This window comes from Tympanuchus pallidicinctus, unplaced genomic scaffold (genome assembly GCF_026119805.1).
Source record: "Tympanuchus pallidicinctus isolate F22 unplaced genomic scaffold, pur_lepc_1.0 scaffold8, whole genome shotgun sequence".
In the NCBI taxonomy this organism is placed as follows: Eukaryota; Metazoa; Chordata; class Aves; order Galliformes; family Phasianidae; genus Tympanuchus; species Tympanuchus pallidicinctus.
This window is the reverse complement of record NW_026294802.1, coordinates 7,949,838-7,963,683: the sequence shown is the minus strand read 5'-3', so window position 1 is coordinate 7,963,683 and position 13,846 is coordinate 7,949,838. Positions and strand designations below refer to the sequence as shown.

At 44.8% G+C, this 13,846-nt stretch overlaps 1 protein-coding gene across 2 annotated transcripts; it reads right to left on the bottom strand.

Annotated features, from left to right (window-relative positions):
• Positions 1-3,902: 3,902 nt before the first annotated feature.
• On the bottom strand, positions 3,903-13,509 carry LOC128073008 (protein mono-ADP-ribosyltransferase PARP12-like). Of its 2 annotated transcripts, none has more exons than XM_052667296.1 (8): positions 13,146-13,509; positions 10,335-10,470; positions 9,756-9,876; positions 8,628-8,718; positions 7,339-7,414; positions 6,704-6,834; positions 4,900-5,051; positions 3,903-4,261 (listed from the first exon to the last, which is right to left on the bottom strand). In XM_052667296.1, the coding sequence occupies exons 2-8, from the start codon at positions 10,392-10,394 to the stop codon at positions 3,981-3,983; spliced, it is 912 nt and encodes a 303-aa protein (XP_052523256.1). In that variant the 5' UTR covers positions 10,395-10,470; positions 13,146-13,509; the 3' UTR covers positions 3,903-3,980. The 2 variants fall into 2 exon arrangements, with proteins under 2 accessions (XP_052523256.1, XP_052523255.1); XM_052667295.1 differs by lacking the exon at positions 13,146-13,509 and adding an exon at positions 12,452-12,720.
• Between the last annotated feature and the right edge of the window lie 337 nt (positions 13,510-13,846).

The window sequence follows — 13,846 nt, the reverse complement described above, 5'->3', positions numbered from 1 at the left end:
AAGTGAACAAGTTCTAAAAGGTTTTTGGTTTTCTTCTTTGACAGTGCTATGCTTGAATCCAAACATGCCATTTTCTGCTTCTTGCATGCCAGCCCCTCATATATGAACAGATGCTTGATTCTGGGTAGTTGGCAATAATATTATTTGGTTTTATCAATGCTTCAACTGTAGAAGTCAATATTCCTGATTCTCCCAGAGTTCATATGCAAAACCTGATTAGTAGCTTACAGTTTTGTGCATTGGATGCTTCTGTTCAATTGGATGGTATCTCTTCCTTTTGTCATATCAACTTCACCACTCAGCTTGGGGTCATCTACAAATTCTCTGAGGGTGCCCCTGATCCCAGTATGTAGGTCACTGATAAAGATGATAAAGATCATCTGTCCTAGAGGTGAGGCACTGGCACAGCTGCCCAGAAAAGCTGTGGTTGCACTGGAGGTGCTCAGGGCCGGGTTGGATGGAGCCCTGGGCAGCCTGAGCTGCTGAATGGGCTTTAAGGTCCCTTCCAACCCAAGCCCTTCTATGACTCTATCATTTACAGAAAGCAAGAGTGAAAGAGTGCACAGAATGTTAAAGAAAACAGAGAACAACGTGACTTCTAACATCTCCTTTGGACTTAGTAAAGGGAAAATAATTTTGAAAAAGAATTTTTAGGAGTCCATAGCTGAAGATACAGCCCAAGAAAAATGATTCAGAAAACGCACAATGAAATAATACTTCTCTTTGGGAATGAGTAAAGACATAGCTTCCTCCAGTGGTTAGAATATCATATGCAGACACTTGCCAAGTATTTACAGGTTGAGCTCTGGCACACTGATTAATGGGTCCTTTGAAAATGCAGTAAAGCATCTGGAATGAAAATCAAAACTTATTAAGAACAGATGGATGCAGTCCAGGTCAGCCTTCTCTAGTGCACATATTTGTAAGCTGGATGTAAAAGTAATTTTGGAAAGATAGTTTGAATGGAAACTGTGTCTAGGACTCAATACATCAGACAACAGACTTCATCAAAAAAAGCAGGACTGCAAAAGAACAGGAGCAATTAAAGTTATTCCCTGAGCTCTGGAAGTCTGATTCCAGCCGATAATGCCTTCTGCAATTCTGCAAACCCTTGGTCCCACATCATTACCTCAACCACACATTAATTCTGGACTGTTATTCCCTCAGTTCAGAAAGAGCCTTGTTAAATAATGCAATTGTTAAGCATGTCATGCCAAGAACAATATCTGTGTTTTCTCCACCTGGCCCCCATACAGTAGTAGTGCCAGGTTATGGGGCTCAGATTGACTTTTAGGAGTTAAAGTGCTTTGGGAAACAACATGCTGTTCAGCATGTTCAATCAAGAATTAGGTTTCTATAGTTTAATCACCTGTAATAAATCCTCTTGAAACTGTTAAAAGAATTCTTAAAAAATGCTGGAAAGTGAAACATGGCATCACTAAATTAAAAGAAGGCCTTAAAACTTGCTGAGGTTTCATTTAATAGAAAGCCTGGAACAGGTGCATAAGTATGTAACCAACAATATTAAAACCAGGGACACTGTGAAGGCCTTAGAGCACTACCACCAGGAAATCAATTAGAAATAAATTATAATGAAATAATCACTTGAGCTAACATCTTTGCAGGCAGAGAAAAGTATGTATTTCTCTTATGTGGAAGAAGTGTCTTATTTATATGAGTGTAAAACAATTGATTCTCCTGAAGTTGTTGCTGGTTCCTGAGAGGCAATTGTTAAATGAATAACTGAAGAAGCTGCCAATACAGAGACAGGAGATCTTTGGGGGATCAAGTACAGAGGAAGAAGACAGGGTGCCCCCACAGAGGCAGAGGAAGAAGCTCTGGCTGCACCTCACCACCTACAGCCCTTCCTGATAGAGCCCAGGCCAACTCAATCCATCCCACTCCCAGCTGGATCCAACAGATTTCCCAGGTGGAGCAAGGAAGCCACCTGCACCAAAACCAACTTTACCTCTCAGAACTGTCTCCCTTTGCCCCATTCCTGGTGGAGAGTCAGCCCTGGTCCCAGACACTACCACCTTCTCCTCTACAGCCAGTACCACCAGCTCAAGGAGCAGCTCTGCACTTCAAGCTTGTTTTTCTCTGCTCCCTCCTTCTTGCTCACAAGTAGAAGATAAGTTTTGTGAGTGCATATTTGGATTTGTTTATTTTTCCCTAAAACAAACCCAAAAGCTCCTATTTGGAGATTCCTGATGAGATGGACTGACCTCTCAGCAGAGCCCTCTCCCTTTCCTCTCTTCAGCTGCCACGCTCTGTAAACCTTTCCATCATGCACAGGTAAAGTGCTCCCACAAGCACCCTGCAAACAGGCAATGTTTTGGAAACAAAGAGAAGTAATTAGTCAAGATCCCAACCAATTATTTAATTTCATGCTGAGAGCAGCTTTCTTCCATACCCATCAACAGAATGAGCTCCACAAACCATGGACAAGCCCACCTTGACACTTGCCCACCCAGCACCAACCCAGCTGGCACAGAAAGCAGCAAACTCCACAGAAAGCAGCCTGGCTACTCACTGTGTTTCCCAGTCAGGCCTTCTCCACCGCTATCTCAATGACTCTGAAGCTGTGACTCTCATGTGTCTGAGTCAGAAGTCGTTTAACCTGCTCTCAACAGAATAGAATAGAGAAATTCTCATGCTTTCTTTTTTTTTTCTGGTGTTTTTTGTTGTTTTTTTTTTTTTGTTTGTTACTGTCAGATCCATGTTCAGTGCCTGCTGACAACTGCGTGTGTTGCTGCCTATCTGCAAGTGTTTCTTACCTGAAGGGGCACTGAGGAATGCTTTCATTCACAGCTGCAGAACTTGGAGATGTGCAGGTGCTCCCGAGACAGCAGGAATTTCAGATCTGCAAAAGTTCTAGCAGATTTGTAATGTGAAGGAAAAACCCCCATGAGGAAATATTTGCAGATTTAATTGCTTTTCATTTTTAATAGTGGTTTCAACACCTTACTGACCCAAGTATTCCCAAATCTTTTACTGCACAAAGCCCTGCCTGGGCTCAAGGTTCAAGTATCATCCTTTGCCAGTCAGTGCTACAGCTTCACCTCTTCTTTATCAATCCTGGCACAAGCTAAACTGGGAATTGTTCTTGTTGATATTTTGCAGTTGTTTATTTCAAGTGGTCTGTTTGTTTGTTTTGGTTAAGTCACCTTTCAAGTAGGTGAATGCACTGCATTTGACCAAGCTCACCCTAGTATCACCAGCACTGGCACTGGGAGAAGAGCAGCAAACCACACTGGAGGTGGGACTGCTGCTAGGAATGATGTAAACTGAGAGATGAACACAGTGATCCTGAAATAGTATGGGCTCCTTTGCAGCCCCAGTAGGACGCTACCATACAGCATTATTCAGCTCACCACAAACCTCCTCACTGTGAATGTCATGGCAAGGTGGTGATCTGACTCCAGTAGCTGCCATACCTCTGGTTCTCCTGGCCTAAATCTGGGGAAATTTGGCAATAAGGAAGGGATTCTTCCCAAGGGCTCCAGACAAGGACACCATCAGCAGGTTGGGGATAGGATGAGGACACTCAAGATATGGCATCCCCGCAGAATGGGCAGGCTGCATGTGGAAGAACAGGGTGAGAAGTGCCAACGGTGACTTGATCATGAAATAAAGCAAAGTTAACCATAATAACTTCATAATTCAGCAGTGCTGCTTCCAGCATCAGAACACATGACTGCATTAGAGTATGCAGAGCCACCCCAGTATGCATGTATGACCCCACCCTACGCAAGAGATAAGGTGGAACTTTAGCACCTTCTGTTGGCAAAACAATAGGTCCTGCAACAAAAACTATGCCCCCAAGACCCTTGGGAGACTGATACTGTTTTGCATTACAAAATGTTCTTTAGTATCTTAAAGGAAATTTTAGCATTAGCAAGTTCTAAAACTGTACAAACATGAATGAAAAGATTTATTAAAACGTTTCAGTGTAAATACAAAGAATATTCTGCCATTCATTAAAGGATCACACATAGAGAACTGCTGCTGTACTCCAAGATATAGGCAGGGTAAATCTGGAGCTTCTCAAAGATGACAAAGATGGAAGGGTTTTCCGGGTTATCCACACAGCTGTCATAAAGTCTGTTGCGATTGTTTGGTGTGGGTGGAGGACGAAGGTATTCAGAGTCCCCTCGAACAAATTTCCCAACAAGGACCTGAGCTACAAACATGCTGTAGCGGCTGATCCTAGAGGAACAGTACTCATGAGAATAACTGGCATCTCTGGCGAAGTAGCTTCCTAAGACCAGGAAAAGCCACAGGTAAGAGAATGCATCAACCAAGGAACGAACATCTGCTATCAGCTCTTTGGCAGCCAGTGATCCAACAGCCCCAAATAGCTCTGAACATATCCTTGCCAAGTGTTTTCATGTGGGCTTTTTTAAAAGCAGACAGATGCTAGCCATATTTCTCCATCAATATCTCTGTCCCACCTGTCTAAAAGCTTTGCGAAACAGCAAATACTTGAGGCAGAGAGGAATGTTTTCCGTCCCTCCTGAAGGCTGCTGACACAGCTTGCAGAGATGCAGATCTGAACAGATGAGATTGCACTAAGGGCAGGTGTGTGGCATCTTGGACAGCCACGTCACACAGACTGGTCACATGTGCAGCCTGTTGTGCTGTGCCATGAACTCCCTCCCACCAAGTCTGCCATTGCCTATGGAGTCCCCACTGCAGCTGGGAGTGGGTCCATGGTAGGACTACATGAGTTGACACGGCTGCTCTCACCAATAGCAGAAACAGGTTTGTGCTGCTTCACCAACAAAAGAAAGTCTAAAGAAATAGGATAAGTAGAAAACACAGCTCGTGCTGAGCTTTTCCCCGAGTTCTAGAAACACCCTAAGAATTTCAATGTAAGTCCAGCTCATGTTCTTGTACCTTTTCCGTACATTGTCCCATGAGTGCCACAGATCCTCCAGTCAAAATTCTGCTCACAGATGGCTGGCACATGAGATGCGTTTGTCCCGTGGAACAGAAGCCGCTCATCCACCCAGTTTGATTTGTGGAGCTTCTTCATGTGCTCCTTCTGCCTAGTGACAAAAAATGAATGCCATTTTGCCCTAATTTAAATGAGGACAACTTCCCAACCCAACTCCTCATACTTCGGGGTTGTGGAGGAAGAGTGACACAAACCACTGTCAGTGGGGATACTGCCTGCTGTGCCCTCCTGTTGGTACTTTGCAGCACAGCTGGCTCCTTACAGCAAAACAGAAAGTTCTCATATCATCGTGGACCACGTTGCATACAACTTCACATATCACATTAGAGAATAAAGAGACAGACATCTCTCAGGAGGGAATTGTTCCCAGTTCCCAGGTTTTATAATCCTGAGTGAATGAGTATGGTTATGAAATGAACAGCATGAAGCCACAGTAAAAACTGTGTAAACTCTACCTCTGGCTTTATCACATAAACAACAATATATTTTTTTAAGCCCCATGAGAAGAATAAATCTGAGATTCCACAACTCAGTCACAGTGAAGGAAAATAAATTTCTTTTTGAATAACATTAGCAAACACACATAGGAGTGTGGAGGCAGTGACAAGTGAGGGATTCTCAATAACACGCCCAGACAGCAAGAAGCCCCAGTCCCTGCCAAGGCGCCCTTAGGGGCTGGGGTGACACCTAGCACCACAAGCAATGGAAAGGTTCTGGGGCATGGCTCATTGACTGAGGTGGGTACTCCCTTTAGGAGTATAGAACTTATTGTGGGATGCAGGGGAAGGGCATATGATTTGAGGATTACACGTATAGCAAGACAGATGGAAAAGGAGATAAAGAAGGCCCCTAATCATGCATGGACAGGTGACTGACTTTTCTGTAGGCTTGTCTAGCCATGCCCTGTGCCTGATCCATGCAGTCTGACCTATCTCTTCATCAGACTTCATTTCTAGCTCATATGCTGGGTGGTGAACTCTACAGCCAGCGTGCTGGAGTGCATATGAAGGATCTCAGTGCTGCAATTGGACTGGAGCCTCAGGATAACAGCAAGTGAAGCAAGGAAGGTTATGCATGTCAGTGCATGATTGCTAGTGAATGTCAAGCTGGACAGACAGAGAGGAGAGCAAGTGACCTGGGACATGGGTATCAGAGCAGTCATATCTCTGGGCCAGGTGCTAGAGAGAACAGTTTCTAGCTTGCCTACCAGAGGAACAGTGAGGCTCAGGAAAACTACCTGATGGCAGCACAAAGTATAGGGGTCTGCTGAGAGATCCATTTGTACATGTATATCTGTGCGCAGAATGCAGCTGGAGATGGGAGGATCCCAGGGCTAGCACTCCCTAGGCAGAGTGTCTAAGTCCAGCTCCTGAAGAGACATGTACAGGTGTGTGTTTGTATCTGTTTTCCACCAACAGGCTTTCATCCAGATTAGCCAGAAAAGGGAACAGCATGACGTTGTTGGCACTATTTATCATTTCTTGAGTGCTGTGCTGTGTTGATTTTTTGTTCAACTATATGTATATATATAAAAGCCCATTTTGTGCGTACACACTTTTGTGCTTATGCACCTATTGTGAAACTCACTACCAGCAGGATCTTTGCACGCAGAAACATGGCAATCGAACCTCTGCTGGGCTACTGCCTTTGGCAACTCCTATCACAGACTGTGGATGACAGTAGATCAGGAAACACCCACACGCTCTGCTACCATCGGAATAATGAAACAAAATAGAAACAAACCACTGAAAAATTTGCCAAAGGGTTGGGTTCTGGATCCTCTGCAGCCGGCAGATGCTGTAGTCTTTCATCGTCTTCTGAAACAGACTCTCAATTCTTCTGTATTCACTGGAAGTGTTGCCAACATCTACCAACTGAAAAATTCAAAAAGACCAGAAATAAGGTATTTCTGATAGTAACAACTCCCAGTCCTTCCAAAGGAGTTATCAACTTGCTCACATTAAAAGGAAAACCCTACCAATTAAAATCGTTATTTTCTCCTGACTTTCCAATCAAATATTCTATCCCCACTTTCACTCTCTCTTGCCAGGCTGGAAGCACAGGTGCTGAGGTGCTGCTGCACAAAGAAATGATTGCAATCTAACACAAGCTTCCCTCAGTGTACACCCTTCTTATGCATCCAGATTACTTCTACTTCAAAGTAACCTAGAGCTGAAATGCACAGCAGTATCCAAGGTGGAGACGAGTGAATATCAGCTTCACCTTAATTTGATACCTGAGGTCCTTCTAGATACTTCCTTACAGGTCTGGCTCTAATTTTACCACAGCAAATGACATTTGCTTCAAAGAGACCAAGAAACGTAGACCAATAAATAGACACAATTCACCCACTCCACTGGAGATGTGAAAACTCATACCTTGTACCCAATTTCAGGCAGTGCTGATTGGTCCCATTCTGGAGGATAAAGTGAACATGATGGTTCTGTATACAGGCTGTGAAAAGGAAGAAAGAGCAAGTCAATCCACAACTCTTCTCACCAAGTCTCCTTTCTGGAAAATGCACCTAGCTCTACAGCAGTTTTCAGGCTTCTCTGGATTCTCTTTTTTTCTTTTTTTTTCCAACCTTCCAGTTGCCTTTCTCTCCAGTTTGAATTTCCATACACATCCTAGTGATGTTAATGAATTTCTTGGCAGGCATTTGTAGGAGACCTTTGGTCAAGAATTACCGTAGTTTATACGACTGCTCTCCAATAGACCTCTATGTGAGCTGCTTGAACTTCTAGTGAGCTGGGATGAGAGCCCTGTCCCTCCAGGTGCCTACTCATCTCAAAGTCACTGGCCAGACAAGCAGCCCACTTTCCCTTCCCCAGGATCAGCCTTGCAGAGGTCATGGGTGGGCAGTAATGTCCCCATGCACTGCTGCATTAGTTAGTCCTTAATAACTTCCAACACAAGTCTTCAATCATCCACCTGGCATGAATGTTTTGCCCCAGGCAATAGGGGCATTACCATCGACTCAGAAGTTCTAGTTTGCTTTATTTTTAAATCAGCCAGCCTTTGGTTGAACCAGCCCTTAAATTGAACCCATGGGTTCTTATGCACTGCCTGCCAGTAAGTTTCTGGAAGTCAAGATAGATCTTTTTGAAGTAAAGTAATAGCACCACTAACTTTTAAAGCAAACATGCCCAAATGCTGTCAGACCAAACTTCTATGAAAATACAAACTAAAAATGATTGCATCCAGGACACTTCATTTACAGGAATTTCTTCTATTTTATTTAATATTTCAGCTTTCCAGGAAATGGCATCTATCTGCTCCACAGTCTCGGGACTGGCACTCCCCTGTTCCTGCCCTGTGTATGGTTTAGCACTGTTGAGCTACAAGTCAAGGAACAAAAATTCCTGGCACAGTTGTGTCAGCCCTATATGATCTTGCTCTCACAGAAGGAACAAATCTACCCTAGAGGTCTCCAGTCTCCAATGGCTGCCAGGATTGCCACCAAACATCCCTCACGCACATTTCACAGAAGTATTGCATAATTTACAAATAATGTCACAGCAAAAATTAATGTTAAACCAGTCAGCAAATTTCATTTCTAAAAAGGAATTTAAGAAATCTAAAACTGAATTCTAGAGAGAAAAGAGGGATTTCTTAGTAGAAAAATGCCATCGTCTAACATCTCCATTAAATAATGCAAGTATAGTACCTTTTGTCCTGCTCACGTCGAGAGTACAAATTTTTTGGCAGCCGCATAACTTTTCTTTGAGTTGCATAGACCACATTTCTTTGGACCATGTCTTGAAAGAAAAACACAATGACTCACTACTATGCAATTTATTACCCAGGGAATGCACGTAGGAAAAGTTTTAAAAGCAGGTAGCCCAGGATGGCTGCAGGGTGACATTCTTGCTATCACATTCACCCCATTCCCTACTTAATAGTTTGAGACCGTTCCCACTTGGGCAGCTTCTGCTTGGAGATCACCAAGGTCAACAGCCTGCTAGTGTAGGCTGTGAAGCTGAAAGGCAACCACCAACTACTGCACCTGCAGATGTACTCACACCTGGGATGCCAGCCAGAGAAAACCACATCTGATGTCTGGCCTGCAGCAGGGAAGGGTTTTCAACGTGATGGAGTCCCTAAGCCTAACTTTCCTGGCAGTACAGGATTGTTACTTGGTGCTTAGAGGAAAGCCTGTCTTTTGTTTCTCATCCTGTAACAGTATCACAGAGCACACGCAGTGTGACATTGCTAACCAGCCATTGTTTCTTCCTTCAAACGTCACACTTTCTATTCATGCCAGGAAACAGATTTCAATTTTCGAAAACTAACAGAAACCTTAAAATGGTTAAAAAAATACAAATAAATTAGAAACAGATAAGCATTTCTTATTTTTCCATTCTCTTTCTCTGTAACTAGCCCATAATTTTCCTTTGCTGCACTGTGTTTTCTCATAACTAGTTTATAAGATGTCTACTAGAGCTTGCTTCACCATTTGACTTTTCTGATCTTTTTTTTTCCTTTCTTGTTTCCTCTTTAGTTACATAAACCCAAATGCCTAAGCCAAATACCATGAAGTATTTTATTTCAGTTCTTGTTCTCAATATACAGCATCGACTAATGATGCGGAAATCTAGAAGTTTGATCAGAGAACCTCAGAACTACAGAGAAAAGTACATAATGTTCAAGCTCTGCTTGGAGAGAACTGATAAGAGGAAAAAAGACATGTTCCAAGAAATCCGGATACCCACAGGTTGACAATTCTTTGTATGAAAAAGGCTACCTTAGAGTCAGCAACGCAATGTAATGAATATTAAGCAAAGAAGTACTTTACCTTTGAAGTTTAATTCATACATCTGAGAACCAGCACAAAATGTCAGAGTGCCTCTCTGGTCAGCTAGAAATGCCTCCTCCAGATCTGCAGAATTTACTGTGGCATGGGGGTAAATCGGGTGCTACAGATAGAACAAGGAAATTACACACGTTAGAAATAAGCCTGTGGTGTAAGTGGCACTGTGGGGACATACCAGTTTTTCCTCAGGTCCCTGTGATGAGATGCTGTGTGGAACTAGTCTCAAAGATTTCCAGCATTTTGTTCTTTGGGGAAGGTACCTCACAGAGATCAACTGCTTGATACAACAGCAACCAAAGTGTTTACCCTGTGAGGTCAGCTTCAGCCTGCATCATCTCTGGAAAATACGCCCATTTCTAAAGGCAGTCCTTTGGAAGCTTTCACAGAGACTCAGTACTGCTTTGATGGACGCTTCATAAGACAATCCACCAGGGCATCAAAGCAGCACTACAGTGGCACCAGCAGGACATGTAAAACACATCAGCTGCCAAACAGTATATCCTAAGCAACTCTCCAAAGATGGCTAAGCAGGAGCTTTCAGCATCAAACTATGGATCTCACCTCTTTCCCATATTCAATCCACTGCCCCAAGTCATCAAGCCAATACCAGGCATACGCCATTCTGATGATGAACAGAAGGGTCTGAAGGCACCAGAAGCACAGGAGAACTGGTCAGTGCCTGGCTGCGTCCTCACCCCTAGCACAGAAAGAGAAATCCAGAGTCAGTCTTTCCCAAAGCTGTTGACCTATACAGTATCCTTGCTGATCTCAGAAGCCTAATGACATCTCAGAAAAGAAGACATCCTGGGCTAGGAAGTACGGAATCAAGGAAATTAATCTATTTTACAGGCTTTACATCATATTTGACATGTCACGTATCGGAGGAATGACCCTGAGTTCTGTGGCTTGGGTCACCATTTTTTCTCTAAAATGTGTATTAGGAGAAAACACGACTGGCGCAATTAACTTGGTTTCTTAGATGAAGGTCAGCAGTGCCACCTGGATAACAGCAACAAGACACAGTTGTTAAGCAGAAATCCCACTGCCTTCAGAAAGCACTAGCAGCACCACTCCTCCTTCTCTGATGAGGAAAGAAAAGGGGCTGTATAAGGATAGGGGCCCCAGTGAGGAGAGGCTGGGCTTCCCCATGCCAGACACAGCTCGCTGTGGGATGAGACATTCACAATTTCTCTGGGCAGCCTGTACTGGTGGTTTGCTACACTCTGAGTGAATAATTTTTTCCTAGAATTTCCCCATGTCAGTTCAAAGTGCCTGCCCCATGCTCCACCTTAAGATATGCCACCTCTGAGGGCAGAACAGGTGGCCACCAGCAATTTAAATACAAATTTCCCTTTGCTTTTTCTCCCTCCTCCTCCTTCAATTGTCCCAGCTTTGGATTGCAGCCCAGCTAACATTTTTCTATGCTCCTGCATCGTGACCTCATTGCAGGGCTCACAAATGCAGCCAAGCCAGTTGCCCACCTGCCTGCTGTGGAGTTTGCAAGGGTCTGTGGTGGAGATGCTCACAGCAGCCCAAGGAATTTCAACAGGCTGTGCAAGGGGAAATGGTCATTCATCTGATTCTGACATCCTTCATGCTTTGGCAGGGATCGGGCTATTCAAAGCAGGCTAGTCAAGGGAAAACAAACAAGGAGTTCCCTTCTAGGGTTGGTTGCAGTACAAAGGCCCATGAACAAAGGCCTGGCAGCCCCTTGGCCTGCCAGAACAAAGAGCAAGGAAGGACACAAGTCCCCTTCCCAGCCTTAGCTTGTTCCACCGCTGTCTTCAGACTGTTGTGCTCTTTATACAGAGTAACACTAGCCAGGCTTTTCCTAGAAAAACGCTCCCAATTCATTTTCTTTCAAACCCCATTGCAGGACATTCATGAGATCCAATGCTCCTGGGAGCTTTTTTTGGATGCCTTCACCCCTTCTTTCCCCTCTGCACAGCGGTATGCTGCTGCCGTGGCAGAACTGTGAGTTCTTGGATAGAGTGTGGGATTTGGAGGGGGTGGAGAAGGAACAGAGGAAAATGGGCAAGGAGGCTGGGAAGAATCAGATGAAGTTTCCAGCAGCTCTTCCCCCTGCTCACCCTGTCCGTGTTCCCTCTCCCCCTGCTCCACAGACCACTGCTACCCCTGCATAGATCCGGGACCCCTGCTCTGCTCTAACCCCACTCTCTCTCCAAAAGGGTGCACTTCAGTCCCGCTTTCACTTTCACTTCCCAATGCTTGTGCTCCCGGACAGTTTTTTTTTCACTCAGCAGCTAACCCCAAGGAGAAAGAAATGAAGGTAAAGCTCTTAATGTAGCAGACAGACATATTTCATTGTCAGGATTCAGCGTCCTCCACCTTTTGCCAAAGATATCACTATCTGCTCTTGTGTAACAGATACCCCATAAATTTGCCTTCACGTCCGTGCTGCAATAGCCTGCACAGATGAAAAGCAACCTCACACCACCTTCCACATTGCCTCCGCTCTCAGAACGGAGGTATTAACGAAGACAACCATGGTTTATGGCCTGACTAACAGCAAGCAGGTGTCCTTCCAGCGGAGCCAAAAGCAAAACCTACAAACTGTGAAATCCCCAACTTCCTCCGCCTCCCTCCCCAGCTTGGCTGCATCCCAGGAGAGGTGTCAGAGCCCCACGCGTGCTGCCTCCCCAGAGTCCCCTACTCACGGTGCTGTCAGCAGGCTGCCCATCCACTTCCCATGACGGACGGCTGTCAGTCACGTGCCTATGCGTCACCACAGCCCTCTGACCCCTATGCCCACGTGGAAGAGGACCCTAGCACGCAGTGAGATCTTCAGAAATAAAATACAAGTGGCCAACTGGAGCGCTGCTGCCGGACGTCAGGGATGCCTTCCCACTAGCCCAGGGCCCGTTAAGGAGTGAAGCTAAGCAGCATTTCCTTCTGGTTATTGCGCCATACTCGCGCGCATCTGCCAGGCATGAGCAGAACGGCCAGGCGGAGCTAATGGTTCTGGCAGGCGTATCAGTAAAGTCAACATCCCTGTGAGCCGGCATAGCTTGTCCTTTTTGCTTAACTTCTCACACTGGGCACCAATGCCTGACTTGCACCTTTTCCCTCCTGCCCCTCACATGGCCAGGAACGCTCCAGATCTTCTCCTGCCATTCAGCTTCTGCTGATAATCATTCTTTGAAAACCCAAAGCTGCCATTGCCTTGCAAAGCGAAACCCCCATCTCAATGCATGAAGTGGGAATACCCCTCAGCGTGCACCTGGGCTGGTAAATGCAGTAGGCAGAGTTGCACAGACAGACCCACAAAAGTGCAGAACAAGCACAGGACTCTGCAGTGCAGGGCTGAATCAGCCCACACTGAGCTACTTACTCTCTTTTTTACTCCTTTACCTTCAAATCAGAGCCGTTCTCTGCTGAAATCGGAGCAGGATGAGATTTCCTATCTGATTTGCAGCCCCGCGGAAGACTGACAGCGTTTCCCAGAAGAGCTGTGAAGCATAAAGCTTAACGATAGGTCAAGCAGTATTAACCACATAAAATACTTGCATCTGAGTAGGTTTGTTTTAGTTGCACAAATTATGTTCAGTTGAATTGCCCAGAACAGTTTCATCCTCTGATAATCTGGTTAGACCAGACTGGCGGTGACAGAACCATAGAGAGCTCAGTTCTCGTTTCTGGAAAGGCTGCCTCCTGAGTGTTCTTTATAAACACAGGACAAAAAAAGAAACAGAGCTGTGAGTGTGAAGTTGAACCTTGCTTTTTCCCCATCCAGCCCTTTCTGACTGCCTTTTGACCTCTCATATCATATCTGCTTCTCATAGTTGTGCAACTTTTATGCTCTCTTTGGCTGATGAGATTTATCAGCTCAGATCCCTCAGGTTCATTTCTGCATATGGGAATTCTCTGCTAAAATACTCTTCTGAACCGAAGCCAAGAGTTTCAGCAGACAGCGATACCAGCTCTAGGAAAAACATTCTGCTTGGTACAGAATGTTTACATAGCTTTCTGGGGACAGCATCCTCCATAAAACAAACAACGTGCTGCAAGTTGGAGACATACGTTCACTGTAAGCAGGTACGTTGTGACATTGT